The sequence below is a fragment of the Acipenser ruthenus genome, chromosome 22 (genome assembly GCF_902713425.1).
Source record: "Acipenser ruthenus chromosome 22, fAciRut3.2 maternal haplotype, whole genome shotgun sequence".
NCBI classification, from domain to species: Eukaryota; Metazoa; Chordata; class Actinopteri; order Acipenseriformes; family Acipenseridae; genus Acipenser; species Acipenser ruthenus.
The window spans coordinates 7,955,978-7,975,251 of record NC_081210.1 but is presented as its reverse complement, the minus strand read 5'-3'; the positions used below and the strand labels follow the sequence as shown (position 1 = coordinate 7,975,251).

Genomic DNA, 19,274 nt, shown 5'->3' with positions numbered 1-19,274 from the left:
GTTGTGTGGGCTGTGCTGTGCTCACTGCATGCACATTTACAACCCCAAACCCCAAAGACCACAAACCTAGCACCTCTCAACTCTTCTGCTGAAAAATGTACCAAGCCCTAGCACTGCTGGCTGCTGACAGGACACAGCATGAGAATTAAGCAGGTATGTGTTGTTCTTGTTGATACATTTTTAATCAAAGATCTGTGCTAGTCAGGTTATGTATTTTAAATACTCAGAAGTGCTAGGCAGCAGTCCAGTGAACTTGTTTAGAAGTAACACCAGAGAGGATTTTGGCAGCTCTTTCTTTAAAGGTTTAAATTTTTTCCTGTTTTTGAAATTCATTTTCAGGTACAGGGCAGAGGCATTAGTGGTTCTGATCTCATCTCACCGACAAAGGACAAGACATCATTAACTAAACATGTTTGCACACAATTGTTTGACAGTTGCAGACTGAACTAAAAAAAAAAAAAAAACACTTGTTCACAGCTGTAAGTGGGGTGATGAATTATATGCTGTCATTTACATCCTGTGAAAAATGTTTTTAGTTCCCTCCAAAGTTAATTACAGATAATAATATCTGACATTCAAATAAGTAATCCAATATGAATCAATTGAAACAATGTAACAATGAAACAGCACAATTCATATAGTTTATTAGCTCAATATAAGCTTTTTGTTTGTATGTCTTGTTGACATTCTTTAACATTTTAACTTTTTTGCTTTACAAAAAGCTGCTGCAGAATGACACGCATGCATGAAACTATTTTCTTTTATTTAAATCATTTTTAAAAAGCGGTTGTTACAAAGATGTATGAGCAATTATAAAACATGTTGTGACATTGGTGTGCATTGCATTGCTGAAGCCATACCCTGTTTTAAATTGCAAAGGATGCAGTTGGTTCAATGAGTTAAAAATATAAGATTAATTAGGTTTCTGATTTTCTGTGTTTTACCTTTTCTAGTTTCCTTTAAAAATTCAATTGATACCTGTTAAGCCATTTGTGTATCTCAATCATAACTGAGAAACATGTTAATAGTTGATTTAATTTATTAAGTCTTAGTTTTTAATTTAAAAGCAGACACGACTCATCTTTTTAAATGTAAATACAGTTACGCATAGCGATTGTTATAAAGTGTGTCCAGCATAAAATACTTTATTGTTCATTATAGCTTTAATAAAGATCAGTCTATGTGTTGTGATCTCGTTTGTACGTTCTGCTCTTAAATAAAAAAAAAATAAGGCTTGGCCGATTTAAAAGCCCATTTAGTTGTTTCACAGAATAAAATGGTAAATTAAATCAATTTTACTATTAACACATTTTTCAGTTGTCATAGAGATACACAAATGGCTTAAAAGGTATTAGTTTAATTCTTAAAGGAGAGTAGAAAAAAGGGGTAAAACACTAACAATCTGAAACCTTAATAGTTTTCCTTTAATTTTCTGCTACTTAATATCTCCATCAAACAGATATTTAAATTTGTATAGTGCAGCCTGGAATGTTTACTTCTTGTCAAAACACATGTTTTTTTTTCTGTACATGTCAGTTGATTACTGGATTTCTACACCAGTAGGAAATGTATTGTAATGACCCTGGGTCTGCCGTAACTGCGTTTGGGAAGGCTCTGTGACCCAGAGTCAAAGGTTGAACTGCAGGTGTTCAGGGATGTCAGAGATGGGAGAATCATAACCAATCAGAAGCTTGGCTTGGCGTAAGAGCGGGACCCGGTTGCAACATTGTTGTCACAAATCAGGGGATAAGATGGTGTAACACAAGGGATCAAGAGCGGCAAGCCGTGTATGCTTGGGATTGGTGGCGGGTGCACCGGGGGTTTGACATGGACTTGGGCGGGGGGGGGGGGGGATATGTAGCAGGCTGCTGAGAAAGCTGGTGGTGAGATGAAAGAGAGCTAAAGAACAGAGAGAAAGAGTGGAGAGAAACAGCCAAGGAGAGCCAGAGAGAAGCAGGTCTAAAGAGAATCAAGGAAGAAACCAGAGACTGCACTTAGTTGGCTGTAGCACACAGCCAAAACAGTGTTTTTATATGATTATCTTGTCACAGTATGAGTAGCACTACACTGCTCAGCTGGAGTTGTACCACTGGCTGGTAAAGCAGCACGCTTTAACTGCCAAGTGTAGAGTCCCGGCTTAATAAACCACTGCATTTGAGGACCTGAAATACCTGTGTGAGCCTGCCTTCATTTCCCACAAATGTTACAGTATGCTTCCTGCATCTTGTCATGAGCTGTACTTTGCAGTTCTCTGTACCTCCAGCATCCAAGATTGGTCAGAATTACATAGCTTGCATTTTTTTGGACAGAGAAACGTGCACAACTTTTGTTTTATTTGAATCACACTACATGTATGGAATTACTTTTATATATTTGCAGTCAACACTGCAAAGGATTTATCTTTATTTTTCTTGGCTACACACAGACTCAGGAGTTTGTATTTGAGGACAAAGCTTTCTCAAGAAAAAGCTTTAAAAAAAATAAATAACTAACTAACTAAATTATTACACGTATCCAGCTAAAATAAAACACTAGCAAGTATTGTTTACAAGTATACATATCACATCTTCAGAGGATTTCCCCCTTGTGACTTTCATGTGTGGTACTTTATCCTCACAACCAGAAACCTCTTGCTTAAGTTATGCAGTTAGCAATGCCCTTAAGCTGTTGTGGCATGTGATTGTGGTACATTCAGACATTGATCAGTCTGTGAGGGCTCTGGTGTCTGTAATCTCTTAGAGATGACACAAAAAAAGGTTTATTATTTAATTTAATGTTCTCTAAGCTACATTGGTAACCCTTAAGTTTAAGGATCTGTAACAGGGATCTGTAATACTATACATGATAACATTCTTAAAACCGATTTTAAAAGTGTAATCTAATTTTTAATAGCTTAATTAATAACGTTGCAGAAATGGTTATTATTGACCCCTAAACAAACATGTTACCCCTCTTATCCCTAAATTCACTATAAAGTGTCACCATTAGAAATGTATTCCACAAGATATTGTATAAACATTTTCCTAATCTGCTTTACTCGTAGTTTCAGAAAGGAAGTCAGTAAAACAAAAAAAAAAGCGTAGCAGTGACTGTGCTGTCCTAATTCTCAGATTCAACACAAAAACTTAAAGTGTTATTGAAGTTAGTTTTTACAGGCGAAAAGATTTGGCCCGTGACACTTATTTTTAAGCTAGTGTGTGTTTTTTTTCTATGTTTCCTGTGCGCGTTCACATTCTCATCCTAAACCTCAAAGTGTGAGGGTCCCTGACTGAGTGAGGCTGAATCTGACAGGAAGTGACTGTAGGTCAGCAGAACTCACTTCTCTGCAGAGATAGATGGCATTGGTATCCTGATTGCGATGCAGTGTGGGCTTGAGCAAAGGAGAGTCGGGAACTTAATCAGCTCTGTGGGGCACGACATTTAGAATTGATCTCTTCCTGCAAACTTTAGCTGACATATATTAGCTCTATACATCTACTTTACTCCCCAGCCTCTCTGTACATATGCAAGCTGGCATATTGAAGGATGGAAGCTGTAGCTCTGTATGCCTTTCAAGCTTCAGAGAATGATGAACTCAGTTTTAAAAAAGGGGATATACTGAAGGTAAGTTAAATGCATTTACAAAGAATATAAAAGAACAATAGTGTTAGTGATTATTAGTCATGTATATACCATCCTTCTACCAACCGATTTTTTTTTCTGTTAAGAATTTCTATGCATGTTTGTATGTATGTATGTATGTATGTATGTATGTATGTACGTACGTAACAGTAAATAATCATGCAAGTACCTAACATATTGACGTCTGCCTGTGTATGTAGTGTACTTTTTTTTTTTTTCCAAGCAGCATTTTACTGTTAAGTTTTCACAGGAAACAGCTGCAAGTCAATATTTTCTCCATGGGCTAGATTATAAATATGATAAGCATTTGATTAACCTAAATGTTTGCTTACTTCTTTGAAATGGGAAAGGAAATAAATGTGGTCACTATCCTGTAACAGCCTCTTGCAAACACAGTTTGTTTTTGGTTCATGTTATTTGTTATTCACAGTGCTGTGCGGAAGAGTGCAAAAATGTAATACACTCACAGACACATGACTTCCCAAACAGTCACTGTGACCCCCGCTAGTCCTATTTAAAAAGACAGACAGATAACATTCTGGCCCAATTCTTTTTGTTATTCCAGATCACAAACATGGAAGATGATCAGAACTGGTTCACAGCAGAGCTGGGAGGGCTGAAGGGCTTTATTCCAAAGAATTATATTAAAGTAAAACCACACCCGTAAGTATCTTTGAGAAGTGGTGACACAGACAATACTGTGTGTTGACTGAACCCATCCCAGATTAACAGGATTCAACAAACCCCTTGCTAATGTGTCAGAGCCAGTTCATAGCCATATCATTTACAACATTCCTTTAACTAAATAATAATAATAATAATAATAATTATTATTTATTTCTTAGCAGACGCCCTTATCCAGGGCGACTTACAATTGTTACAAGATATCACATTATTTTTACATACAATTACATTATTTTTTACACATTATTTTTACATACAATTACCCATTTATACAGCTGGGTTTTTTTACTGGAGCAATCTAGGTAAAGTACCTTGCTCAAGGGTACAGCAGCAGTGTCCCCAACCAGGGATTGAACCCACGACCCTCCGGTCAAGAGTCCAGAGCCCTAACCACTACTCCACACTGCTGCCCATAATAATAATAATAATAATAATAATAATAATAATAATAATAATAATAATAATAATAATAATAATAATAATAATAATAATAATAATAATAATAATAATAATAATAATAATAATAATAATAATAATAATAATAATAATAATAATCTTTGACTATAAATAAAATAAGACAATGCTCTACAAAAAAAAATTAACTGGCATTTTTAAATAACAAGTAGTGTAATACAAAGGTGAAGATTACAGTTTGAAGCAAATACTGTAACACCTTATTTTCACTTTTTCAACAATGCAGCCCTGTATACAGGTCTCAGAAAGATAACTCCACTCAGAACTGCAGAGTTCTCTAGTAGTACAGAAAAAGCTAATCTGCTATACTAATATTTCTGTACATTTAAAAAATGTATTTTTCAGTATATGACAGTGAAACTGTTTAGTTTTCTATTCTCTGTAACTTTGCTTAGTGCTGCAACTAAAAGCAATTCTATTAATGTAGAAGGGTGTGTTTTGCCAGATGGTTTGCTGGACGGATCTCCAGACATGTTGCTGAAGAGAGGCTGTCCCGGCAACGAGAATGCGGTGCGTTCCTGGTCCGGGAGAGTGAGAGCTCCCCGGGGGAATTCTCTGTGTCCGTCAGGTAGGTTTGCACCTTAAAGCTTTCCTGCAAGTGGAAGGCTATATTTTAATTACATGCACCCCTAAAGGCTGGCTTATAATAAACCGAGCTGCATTCATTCAGAGAAGACTAGGAAATGAAAAACATGATTTAGTGTAAACTATGTGTTTTTAACTTTGGTAAAAGTAAGCTCAGAATCTCCTGGTAGAGTCGTTAGATGGTGTCTAGATGGAGTTGCATGTGGTGTCAGAAACCTGAGTAAAGCTGAGCTCCTAAAAGGGCAAAGGATGATATTTGTGTTTGAATCATGACTTCCTTTGATAAATAAAAAAAATAACCACATTACTGTGGATGACTCAACTGGCACCACGCACCACCTGTACCACGCAACACCTGCGCACAATGCTCCCAATTTGAATGGTTTTATGTGGTTCAGAATTGTAAAGCACAGTGTTGATAAGGTGCAAGCTTTCAAAATTAAGTTTAAAAAAAGCATTAGTGACAGAATCAGGAATGGACCTCCAAAATGGAACAGAAAGAGGCCAGCGTTCAACAAATCATTTGGTATTACTTGCATTTCTCAACTGTAATGAAGGCTCTTTATTGTCAAACATATTAGTTAAATGTTTTCAAAATCAGCAGAGTGACTAAGACTTCCAGTCCAACAGGGGAATTTTTCATTTTTTTGGAACGGTGCAATAAACCCTGTGGTTTCTGGGTAACTGCTTGCCAAGTCACATATTTAACAGAACTGAGCAGGATGTCAGGATGGGAAAGTACATTCTGGAGAAGAAGCCATTTTTATTGTTGGCTTTCATTTTTTAATAAGATTTTAGCATTGCACAGTTCAGTTGATAAGCTACAGTTGTTATTAAGCATGTAAGAACATGCTTTCACAAGAATCCATCAATAAACAATTAAATTAGATGTTAAAACTGAGAAATTTAATTAACTCAACACCAATGGTGGTCTATTGTTTGTATTATAGTGATAATAAGATGGTTAATACATCGCAGGTTGAGGTCATTAGAGCTGATGAATATTAAACTCAGGAAAGTGAATGTTCTCAGGTGATTCATGTAAGCCTAAATTATTACTCAGTTTGGAGTCATGCGTAATAACATTAAACAAATATTATAATACTTTATAGAAGACGTCCTCTCTATATCTAACTTAAATTTGCATTTCAAGTGATCCCCAGTCTAAAATATTTTTTCTTCAAACACAAAAACATTTGTAATAACATTTGTAATGTCAAGTAAATTCAATATTTGCCAGCCTCTCCTTGCAGTATATTTAAATCACCTCAGATAGCAGTTGTTGGATTCAAAATAAATGTTATTGATAGATTTTCCCGGATTGCTCACAGCTCTTTTCTTAGGTTTCGCTGTTCATTTATTTGAGATATTTGCCTGTGAGAGGATTAGGCTTGAATCAAAGAATCGTGTGAAGGCCGTTCACTCAGCGTGTTTCAGATTTGATCTATTTTTACCTGTTCTTTTGAACAAACAAGTCTTACCCAGGAAGTGGGATCAGCAGGCTAAAGCAAACTTTAAACAGTGAATGAATCATTGTGATGCAACAGCATAATCAATCTTCTGAAGCATCAATAAATGTAAGCAAAAATGTGCGGCTTGTCTTTTTCTCTGAGGCTGCCCATTAGTGTTCCTCAATCAGATACTGAACATGCAAATACACATTTCATTGATGTAATCGGGGAACCACCTTGATATCATTTTTTTTTAAATTGATTTCCACAGCTATAGTTCTGACACCTGAAAATAATTTTCTAGAAAGAAAAACACAACTTAACATCAATGACAGTGCTGTCATTTGTGAACTGGTGGATTGAACTTCACAAAGTTAAATAATAGGATAATAGCCAAGAGGTTGGGTGTATATCTTGTAGGATACAGTGTCAGCCATTACTTTTATTAAAGTTCAGTTAATCTTAACTATTTTAATAGGGTGTGACATAGAGGCTGTACTGTACAGAATGTCTAGAATTTACCATGTATAATATATCTGTTGTATTAAGCAATGCTGGTTGACAGGATTGTCCTCCTTTCCCATTAGGTAATGCCCGCCCCCCCCCCCCCCCCCATTTAATAATAACAATAATAAAAAAATAACGCTGTTACATTATCCAGGACATTTAAATAAATAAACAGATATTTATTTAAATATTTTGGTTTGGTTGCTTTTTTTTTTTTAGCTGTGTAAAGAATGTATTTCTGTGCTACCTTGTCTGCTCGCATCAGCTGGAACAGGTGCTGGCATTGCTGTGTCGTGTTCTGTGGGGTAAGGCACATCTTCTCCTGACTACAATGTTGTGCAAGATACAACATGCAGTCGTGATGTGGCACACCTTGCCGGTACTGTACTGAAGTGCCTCCCCACCTATCCATGCAAGTTGGTCCAAGCTGGCATAACACAGATGCGGTATGACAATTTATACTGTTCATTTTTCTAAATATTTCTAAATGTTAATCTCGTGGACAGCAAACTGTATAACAGTGCACAGCAATCTAATAACAAAATATGTATTAAAAAAAAATTCACATGGTTTATTGTAACATTTTTTTGGCAGGTGACCTTTTTTAAACATTCAGATTACTTGTTTTGACAGTGGTGATCTCTTTACATTGTTAAATGAGGCTGTCGTTAGTTTAGACTTGACCGCACCAAGCGTTAAACAACACATAGATTAACACATAGCATTTTGTTGTCGTTCAGGTTTATGATTAGCAGGTTGACATTCAGAACCGATGATTAAAATATTCCTTCACGAAGGGGCTAAATGACACATGTCAGTTGTCCCTTCAGAATAGTAATGGTGGTTAAATAAGCAGATATGGTCGAAATCCGATCAGGAACTCCTGTTCTCCCCTTAAGACAGCCGTTAACCCTTTATGAATGAAAAGCCTTCGGTAATTAGCACAGAGTCCTGGGAAATAGTTAAACAATTCACCTCATAGGTGTAAATTACACCGTACATTTATCTGAATTTATGTACTCTCAAGTTTCTTTTTGACAATGATTTGAAGGCAACCATTCTTTTAATTCTTTCGCTAGCGTAATCAGATATCAGTTTCTGTCAACTGCTTTTTTTTTTTTAAAGAATAATATATTTTGAATAGCTTCCTTGCTTATTAACATTAGCTTCTTAAAGTACAATGGTTAATAGTAATTATGTCTTACGGATTAGTTATAATCCGTTTGGATCTGATTAAATATGATGACTGACGATGAGCTGTATTGTGAGCAGCAATAGATATTTAATGTGTAATCCGTCCCAAATAGTTGTTTTGTGCTGAGGAGTAAAACATGACCCTGTGGAGTTTAAAAACCACCTTCTTTGCCATTGTTAGTTCAGTCACACCTCTTGCCTGGGGCGTTACATGCAAAAGCAACCTCCACCTATAAGGGAAATATCCAGGTGTGGCAGCCACATCCTTGTGACGGGGGAGTCTGCTGTTAAACATTTCATGCACATGAAATACACTGAAGCTGGAAGACGGTAAAGAGGCAATTGGCATGGCTGATATCTATCCCCTTTAACCTTCTTAAAAGGGTATCTTAATGCCGCACATTGTGAAATATAATAAAAAGCAGCTGAGATCTTAAAGAGAAAGTATTTAGAAAAGCTCTGATGCACATATCTGCTAGATATGTGCAATCTATTTACATTCAGTGTCATCTGATAATGAATGGCGGTGGTAAAGCTAACAATGGGGATTCTAGCCAGTTTGGGAAAGTTACCACACCAAATATACTCTGAGCCAGAAACACTGAGCCAGAAATGAAATTATTAATAAAAAAATGTATATTATTTAAGAAAGAAAGATGTCTGCAGTGTTGATTTAATCATATAAGCTATAAGCTCTTAATTGAGTGGAGCTTTCCTGTAGTTATAAAACACCATATTAAAGATAATTATAGCTTTCTAACATACTTCAGAACTATTAGATTTTCTGTAGTAAGTATTTTTTTGTATATTAAATATAGCCCCAGCTTGACCAATATATTATAAATTGAGACAACCAATGTACGGAATATATTGACACATTACTGTAGACATACTGTATGGTGTTCTTTTCCATTGCCACCTTTTATTGATAGATGACATTTAAATATTGGTGATGGTTTTTGCTTGTATTTTATACTTCAACAACCTCTAGCACAGCACTCGCACAGAGCCCATGTTAAGCCAACACATTAATAACTAATATATGTTTTAATTACCTTAATATTTAAAGAAAAAAACGCCCAAATGTTCCAAAGTAGCAGAAACTGGGTGTTGTCAGAACTTTTTTTCTCTTTTTTAGCTGACAAAGCGCTTTTGGTAATCCAATATATTTTAAAACAACTGTTCTCATATTTAAAATACTGGTTTTAGTTAAATCTGTTTGGTACATGAATTATACTGTAGCTACACTGTGTTACATTATTTAATACACGTACTTGCAAAAAAAAATGATATGATCAGGAAAATAACATTGTTAATGTATCAACTTTAATCAGCATTATCATAGGCTTGTGTGCTAAATATACAGTATGTCATTATTAATGTACCAGAATCTGAAAATAAATAAATAATTCAAAATATTGGCCAAATACACAATTGATCTGTTACACGAATCTTCCACTTTTCAAGTTCACATTACTGACCCCGCACCCAACTATCAATCCTCACGAGACCGTTTTAACTGTTTAATTGCACAATGTAAAGTAGAAGTCGTATGCTATTTGCAATGGAAACCCATTACTCAATGGGTTGTACAGAGAAAATGCTGCTTCACACGCACGGTGTTATTTCATTCATCCTGGGAGCTGCAGGACATTAACGCTAGGTGCTCTATGGCAGTGGCTCGACACTAGACACTTAATTGAACTGATAATTTGCTTAATTAGACTTTTTTTTACTTGTTTTCTTAAACAGTTTATAAATCTGTATAAAGCTCAGAGTCAACATTCTGTATTGGAAAGAGGAATACTCTAGGAGTGATGTGTTGTGTAATTACTGAACTTAAATAATAGCTGGATTGATTTGCAAATAAATAAATCACTTTTTTTAATAGGTACGGATACACAAAGTGCATGAGAAAAAAACAAACAAACAGTAAATATTGGATCATGAGATTTCCTGTTGACAATAGTTCCTGGTAGTGTACAATATGAAGCTTACCGATGTGATGACAGATCAACGTCATGGTTTGATTCTGTTTTAGGGTGTTGTCCACAGTGGGACATATTTGATTACATAGTTTTCCATTTACTTAACAAACTGACAAAAATGTAAAAATTTGATAATTCAAAATTCTGTTCTACTATTATGACTTCTGGTAGACTTTTGTAATATTATTTTGTGGTTTCTTCGATTACATGATGTCAAATAAAATATCTAAATTATGTTCATAATCATATAGTTATTTTTTTTTTTATAATTTCTCAATCCTAAAATTCTAGGTGATGCAAAATTCTTATTAGAAGGGCATATAGTCTTGTGGCTTCATTGTTTTGTTTTTTTTTCAAGAACAATAAAGTTATTTTGATACTGCAAAGGTCATTGCAAAAACATACACTTGGTAACCACTTGCCATATAATGCATTGTAACAATGTCACTACAATGTCATTATTGTGTTAATGTACTGATATTTATAAGTACAAAGTCATTTTTTAAACAAACAAAAAGAAAACAAACTTGATTTTTATTCTGTTTGCAGCTACGGAGATCTTGTGCAGCATTTCAAAGTCATGAACAATGGACAAGGCAGATATTTTATCTGGGAAGAACAATTCAACTCCCTCAATGAGCTGGTGGACTATTATCGAACTACATCCATCGCCAGGGGGCAGACAGTTTTCCTGAGGGATGAAGAGCGCACGTTTGAGGTATTTAAGATATTTAGAAGGGAGATAACTGAGTAGATCCTGCTCTCAGGACCAGCATTCTTTATGGCCATTTCACTCAGTCCCTCTGGTGGGTGGAAAAGAGTGATTCCAGATAAAGACAGACCATGACTTTCTTATGAGTCTCAATGAATATTTCCCTGTTTATAAAATTGCAGCATGCTGGTTAGAACCCTAGAATTCGAAGCTCACGATTCATCAGTAATGCTGTGACAGAGAGCTAATGAATCCTAGTCAAGAGTCTCCCTCCTGATCTGTGAGGGTGCTGTTTAACAGGAACAGAGTGCCTCGTATTGATTGGTCTGGCAGTTCATTCCAGGGTCAGTCGGAAGCCAGCCAGCTAGGAAGGGGGCGGAGTCACAATGCCCGACGTCATCACCCTAAAGCGGTATGCGATGTGTCAGTTATGGATTGGAGGAGACGTGACTGGACGAGCTATCACAGGGGGTGTGACTAAGGGTATAATTGGGGATGTGACGATGAAATCTTCTCCTCTGATGTGGTTACGAGATTTGACCAAAAAGGAAACGGACGTAATTAATTATCGTGAGAGTTTTGTGTTTTGTTTGTTTGATGTGCAAACTGTTTGTCATTTGTCTTTGTTAGATGGCTAAGCACTAGCCGGGAGCTGTCGCTACAAGCCAGCACTAAACCCGGACTACACTACAGCACTGTTTCTTGAACTGTTTGTCTTTCACCACACCTGCACAAGATCACTCACTATCGGGAGGAGTGACCGTGTCTGTGTTTGTGTGTTAATTATTAGTGTTTTATTGTTTCCTTGTTTTGCACGGAATGATGCAAAACAAGTGTTGTTGACACGCAACCCAGCCAAATAAAGAAACTGTTTTATTGAACTTCCACTGTCTTGTGTGTGTCATTCCTGAGCACTGCACCAACTTCAGTTGCGTATGGCAAGCTACTTTGCCACACATGGTGTCAGAAACAGGATCATGGACTCACAGCACTGTCCTTGCTGCTGGAAGCACTGGACCAGAGACGAGAGGAGATGGAGAGAAAGAGAAAGGAAAAGTACGCAACGCTGATCAAGAGGATCGGCATCAGAAACAACTCCCCACTACCAACAGGACCAGTGATGGCGCCCCCTAAAGCGCGGGCGCAGAAAATGACAACGGAGGATGATCTGGAGTGATACCTGGTCGCTTTTGAACCTCAAACAATTAATTAAAAAGGCAGTCCCGACCACACACGTAACCGTGGCAGACACAGCAGGGAAAACGATTGGTGAGATTTTCCCCCTGCAAGCTGACTTGTTTTCTTCCCGTTTTCATCCTAGAAAAACAAAGAAAGAGAGATGGACCGAAAAATGGGAAGGCGCACCACTGAAACGAGGCTCGGGTCTGGTGGGAGAGAGTGTGGATGGTATCAAACGCCACTCAAAAGGAGTCGGTATGCAGTGTGACCAAGAGGCCGAGGTTACTGGGCCATCCAGGGCAGATGTTACTCCAGCCCCTCTCAATATACCGGACATGTGGGACTCAAGCGCAGACCTAGTGTGGGGCCAGAAAAAAAAGATTTTTTGACGATATGGTTATTTACAGCTCCACCTTGGCTAGGCTCATGGCCGACCTCCAGTCTCTAAGGGTAGTCCGGCTGACAGCCAACTTGGGTAAATGTGCATTTGCCAAAGTAGAGATGCAATATTTGGGATTTGTTATGGGGCAGGTGAAACCCGTCACCATCAAAGTCCAGGCTTTGATGGACGCGCCGATCCCGAAAACTAAGCCCCAGGTGAGGTCTCTCTTAGGGTTGGTCAGTTATTTACCGACGCTTTATCCCTGAGCATGCCACAGTGGTCAACCGTCTAGTGAACCTTACTAAAAAGACCACACCAAATTTTATTACATGGACAGGGGAATGTCAGGGGGTGTTTGATACTATTAAGCAAAGACTCTGCCAAGCCCCCACCCTTATCACACCAGATTTTGATAAGGAATTCATCCTCCACACTGACGCATTGGATGTCGGTGTGGGGGCAGTCTTGTCCCAGCAGGTTGACAGAGTGGAACACCCCATCCTCTATATAAGTAAAAAGATGTTCCCTCGGGAGTGTAACTACTCCATCATAGAGAAGGAATGTCTGGCCATTAAATGGGCCACTCAGACCTTACGGTACTACCTATTGGAACATTCGTTCAATCTTGTCACTGACCACGCCCCAATCAGATGGTTAAGCACAATGAAGGATAGCAACACCTGGATAACTCGGTCGTATCTGGCACTACAATCTTTCATGTATTTTATGACACACCATGCAGGGAAAGATCATCAAAATGCGGATTACTTTTCCCGGGAGGGGGGTGTAATGGGGAAAGTAGATTCAGCCGTGTTCCTTCTCCTCCACTCTGAGCAGTGGGATATGTGACAGAGAGCTAAAGAATCCTAGTCAACGATCTCCCTCCCAATCTGTGAGCGCGCTGTTTAGCAGGAACACTTCACTTGACGGTTAGAGCAGACAATTCCGAAAAAGACAGGAAATTGTCAGGTAAGGCTGTCACTGCGCCCTTACCTGACCGTTGTTCTGACAAGGCTTTCCAGCACACACGTCTTAACTGGTACAGTAGGTGGGTGCACGATTCTGTAACGTAAAAGCTACCGCATGAATTTTCATAGCATATGAAATGCTGTTTTGAAACGCTTAAATTATGCTTACCAAACTAACAGGCTCTGAATACAAAACCAGTAGTTAGATTTGCAGGAAGATCTCCAGTAGGCGGACCAGCTAAGTATGTGTTACCGAACTTTTTCCCTTACATCATTGCATTCAAATGTAATGTTTTGTTTTTTGTTTTTTTTTTTACCCCGGTTTACTCCGCAATTTGGAATGCCCAATTATTATTTTTATCCCGGTTCACCACTGCAACCCCCGGCGACTCAGGAAATGGAGGCTGAAACACACATCCTGTGAAATGTGTTTCTGCCAATCCGTCATTTTTCACACTACAGATCCACAGCGAAGCCACCAGACCTATTGTACCGGAGGACAACACAGATCTGAATGGCACCACTGCATATCTCCACAGGGGTCACAATGAGCAATCCACTGTGAACCGAGGATTGCTCTGCTGACTTAAGTCCTCCCATAGCGAGCGGCGCTCGGCCAATTGTGTGCCGCCCCCTAGGATCCCCCGGTCATGGTTGGCAATGACATAGCCTGGATCTCCAGGCTATAGGGTGCATCCTGCACTCCACGCGGATGCACCCTTACATGTTGCAATGTTTTACCATGTGTGTACAGGCTGGGCATGTTTTTGTTTCTGCTTGTGGCAGTCCAGTTCTACACTTCTGACATCCACATTTTAGGTTTGGTATGTGCCTGCTTTTCCCCTTTTCAGAGAGAGTTTCCCAGAAGAAGTAAGAGTTCTGGACTGATAACTATTATGTGCATGCATTTCATTCTGATCAATGGGTTTCCATGCCTCACTTTCATTTCCATCATCAGCGGGGAACCCCCAAAGAAATGAAGTTGGTTCCATCTAAGGACCATACATTTCTGCAGCATAAGCCTTTCATTCAAAAGGAGCATCACTTTGTACAAGAGAGAAGGGGTTTTAGGGTCACTTGTGACATATGATATTGCAACTGCTCCTGACCATTCATTATTTACAGTCTTGTAAAACTGGCTATAAATTGGAAGGTTATTTTCAAACAATTAACCAGGCACTTATTGTCAGCCACCCTAATGGTTTAGTTCTTTAACAAGTCTGTGCAATACCTTTTTGTGGCGCCAGACTGTATTCAAGCACTGCATTTCAAAACACAGTTTTCAAAGTTTCAACAGGTTTAATCAGCTACATTTAATTACTAATCAAATATTACAAAATAGACTTTTTCACTGATACAGTATGTCAGATGAAATCCTGCTGCTTTATCAGCTCTTGAGATTTCCTTTGGCTGCCATGGAGAGCAACACTGGCCGAATTCAATGGGAAGCAAACATCATGCAAATCTTAACAGTGGCAACATGGAGCCACACATATTTAGCTGAACATATCATCAGTGATGGCTTAGTTTAATTACATCTCCAAATAAATATTGCCTGACATGTTAAATGCATGAATTTGTACTTTCCCCAAATGGTTTATCCCAGCTAAAAAGTAAGAAAGGGGAGATGGAATTAATAGGAATTTGCGTCCATGTACACAAAAGGCAAACCAAAACGTCATTTTAAGAATGAAAATGAATAAATCATCTCACTTAAAATACACAGAAATTATGTAAAAAAACAAAAATAAAAACTTTTTTTTATATACATTAAACTATTCTATATAGTAGATGGCTTAACAGCAGTTTAGTGCAGCTTCATGAATACATTTCTGAACCATCGTTAACACAAGCCCAAGGTGAACAGCACAACCTTTGTTAAGACAACGCACTGCCTCAAGGAAGTTGGCATCGGGTTTTCAAACAGCAGGAGCGTGAGATAGAATGATTATTATTAATCATTGTCTGAAGGTTACTTAACTCATGAGTAGTATAATAATGCAACATTTAATAGAAAAGAGTATATTGTATACCTGCCAGTCTGTCTCTCTTATTTACTGGGAGTGGGAAGATGACCAGTACCCTGTTGGTGTTTTATAACCTTGGTATACAATGTTAGCGATACAAATAAATTGCTGTTTAGATCAATTCAATAGGCCCTCCGGTCTTTAATCCACACCCATTCTTAAGATTATTTAATTGAATCAATTAAACTTCTAACCAGGTCCTACTGTAATACATGAGTTGCCTCCCCTGCCATAAAACTCATAACTAATCTGAACCTGCATGGCCCCATTGTTGGATGTTAATAATCTTTCATGCACTGAAATAGTACCATCATTATGAAAAATTAAAAAAACGCTCTTATAAAATAAAAAGCAGTCATTTGTCATTTCTACCATTTCAATTCTGTCTGTCGTGCTCCCCACTGGGTTTTCCCATTGTATATGGGAGAAGTTGAAATCTCCCATTAATATGGCTTCTCCTTTGCGGCACGCATTTCTAATGTCATTGTATAGCAGATTATTTTGCCTGAATTTGGCGGTCCATTTGAATTTTTGTCTTCAAGACTATTTTTGATGTATAGCGCTACTCCTCTGCCTCTTTTGTCCTGCCTGTCTTTCCTATACAGTGTATTCCCACTAATATTATATGCGTCTCCATCACTCTCAGATAACCAAGTTTCTGTAACACCTATCACATCGTAGTTACTCGTTAGTGCAGTAGCCTCAAGTTCTAACATTTTGTTTCTGAGACTTCGAGCATTTAGAGAAATGCATTTAATAGCTATTTTACCTGAGTTGTTACCCTTGTTTTGATGTAGTCTCCCTTCTGTTTTTTGTTGATTTCTCCCCCCTTCCTTTCTAGTTTAAATGCTTCTGAACCTCCTTGAGGATCCTTTCTCTGAGTAGATTGGTTCCCTTTTTATTTAAGTGCAGTCTGTCCCGTCTATATAGATAGTCCTTGTTGTACAATGTGGTCCAGTGTTCAAGGAAGGTGAAGCCTTCCTGTGTGCACCACGATTTCAGCCATGCGTTTAGATTGATTATTTCCTGCTATTCGGATGGTCGGATGCCGGCAGTATCCCAGAAAATACCAGAGTTTTGGTCTTGTCTTTAAATTTCATTCCTAGCTCTCTGAATTTGTTTTGCAGGGATTTTGGTCTGTCTCTTCCAATGTTGTTTTTACCGACGTGGACGACTACTACCAGGTCGTCTCCTGTTCGTTCTAGGAGTCTGCCCACGTTCTCAGTCGTGTGTGTGACAAAGGCTCCCGCAAGGCAGCAGACTGTTGTAGTAAGGGGGTCCAGGCTGCACAGCTTATAAATTCTATGTTAATCCCTAAGTATACTGGTTGCAAATGGTAATGAATCACAATAGAATATTAAAGAAGGCAGGTGCAGTGTTTGACAATATCCCCTTTTTGTTGCTCACCTTTTCAGAAGCCAAAGCAGGCCCGGGCTCTTTTCGACTTTGCCCCACAGCACTTATCGGAGCTGGTTTTCTACAGAGGGGACGTCATAGAGGTCCTGGACTGTTCCGACCCCAGCCGCTGGAAAGGGAGGTGCCATGGCAAGGTGGGGGTATTCCCATCTAAATACGTCCAGCCTACCTACCACTAACCACGCAACACTGGAACTCAAAGTGCACTTCCTAGCACCTCTAATCCATTTACAAAAACATGCAGATATAAACATCAGTACTTAAATCTGTTGTGAAATGTGCACAAAGCCGAATCCTGACACCCAAATCTTACATGCAAGAGGTTGATGAACATTGGGACATCTGAACAGCAAGACATACTGTTAGAGGAAACATGTGTTGTACGGTAATACTGAGAGAGTTACCACGCCAGCTCAGCCTAGATTTGCTGAGAGACCTTGGAGACGCTTACCTTCTATAATGCATCAGATGCCTCTGCCTTCAAAGCAGTAACTATTGAATGTATCAAAATTGTGTTGTTGTTTTTTCCTTATGTACAGACACTAAATAGCTCTCTCTAAATCTTACCCAAGAGGGTGATACTGTGTTTTTTCATTTGTTTTGTAATCTGCTTTGCAATAAGAATACCCCAAGCTGGCCTTGTCCTCGGCCTGGCAATCGCCATAAAAGCATTATCGCCTTGGATATTTTCTATGTGTGGTATATTATAGGATACACACAAAACCAGATATTATAGGTATCTTTCCAACAGTTCACTCATATTTGTAGTAAAACATGTAAATATTTTGCTGAAACACAACTAAGTTGAGAATGAAGATACTCTTCTTAGTGTGCTTCTTCACCTGTGAAAATGACGAGGAAAGGAAACTGGGGATGAATTATTGTACAAAGGGTTTATTCCAGAGCAATCTATGTACCAGTCATCTGTTAATGTTTGAAAACTAGAAACAAATAACTCAAAATGTTAATGTCCCTGGTGGGTATCCATGCTGTTTCTCATTTTGCACTAGAGCACTCATTAGCAAAGTAGAGTAGAGATGAGATCTGAGCTAAAGCTAAGCTTAGGCAGACTAATTTCCCACTTAAAACCCTTAGTTTTACTTTACTTGCTTTATTCATTTTACTGTGTAGGCAATAAACTATAAAATGTGTAAATGATAAACATATATGATTGTATTTATTTGTGTCATACATTTTATTTATTTCCTAAAAATTCCAGTGTATATAAGGGGTTAAACAAAACATATTAAACAATGGCATTACAGCATGTTGCGTAAACTCAAAATGATGGCGTTCCTGTAGTTTCTGTAAAATTTTTGGTAAAACACCTGTATTTCTTGAACAATCTTTAATCTGTGGTTTTTCACCCTTCTGGAATCTGGACATTTTTTCTATTGAACAATTTGTAAAACTGTAAGACACTCCAAAAAAAAACATGCAATGCTATGCAAAATACGCATACAAAAAAATGTTAATGCACATGAGTATGATAGCATTGACGCAGCAGAACCGCGACCAGAACGGGTTCTCGTAGGTGCTGTGGACGGGTCTGGGTTTAGGAGTTTCTTCGGGTTGGGGCTGAGTGTTGCAGAAGAGGCTGGTCAAGGAACACTGATCCTGGGCTTCTGGTTCTAAACCTGAGAGTCAATCGGAGCAAAACAGTTAACAGACAAACATGTTTTTCACCTGCTGGGAATAGTAACAGCATGCAGAGAATCTGTTAAATATTAGAAAATTTAAAATACGTAATTGTAACCCTCCATGTAAAAAGTATTTTTTTGTTACTTTGAAAAAAAAAACTGTATTAATATCTATGTTGCATATGTTGCATTTTGATAATGATAATTATCGTGTAAGGTTGTGTATTGTGTCATGTGTTGCTACAACTGTTTACGTAAGGTGTGTGTATTGTTTTTAATTTTTTTTTTTGCTCAAAATGTAAAGAAAAGAAAAATTAAAACAATACACACACCTTACGTAAACAGTTGTAGCAACACATGGGAACATGTAACTGTGATGGGGTGCTAGCTCGCCCCTATAATTTGTGTTGTTGTTATTGTTATTTTTACTGTTTTCATTATGTTTA

At 38.0% G+C, this 19,274-nt stretch overlaps 2 protein-coding genes across 3 annotated transcripts in view; one reads left to right on the top strand and one right to left on the bottom strand.

Annotated features, from left to right (window-relative positions):
* Positions 1-3,249: 3,249 nt before the first annotated feature.
* Positions 3,250-18,087, top strand: LOC117431032 (GRB2-related adapter protein-like). Of its 2 annotated transcripts, none has more exons than XM_034051612.3 (5): positions 3,250-3,603; positions 4,187-4,284; positions 5,207-5,347; positions 11,054-11,222; positions 17,188-18,087. In XM_034051612.3, the coding sequence occupies exons 1-5, from the start codon at positions 3,526-3,528 to the stop codon at positions 17,365-17,367; spliced, it is 666 nt and encodes a 221-aa protein (XP_033907503.1). In that variant the 5' UTR covers positions 3,250-3,525; the 3' UTR covers positions 17,368-18,087. The 2 variants fall into 2 exon arrangements, with proteins under 2 accessions (XP_033907503.1, XP_033907504.1); XM_034051613.3 differs by having other exon boundaries at positions 3,252-3,603; positions 5,225-5,347.
* slc5a10 (solute carrier family 5 member 10) overlaps positions 18,063-19,274 on the bottom strand; it is a 28,728-nt gene continuing 27,516 nt past the window's right edge. The window contains exon 15 of the mRNA XM_034051655.3: positions 18,063-18,825. Within this exon, the coding sequence (XP_033907546.3) occupies positions 18,632-18,825 (194 nt within the window). The 3' untranslated portion in view covers positions 18,063-18,631. The remainder of the gene's footprint in view (positions 18,826-19,274) is intronic.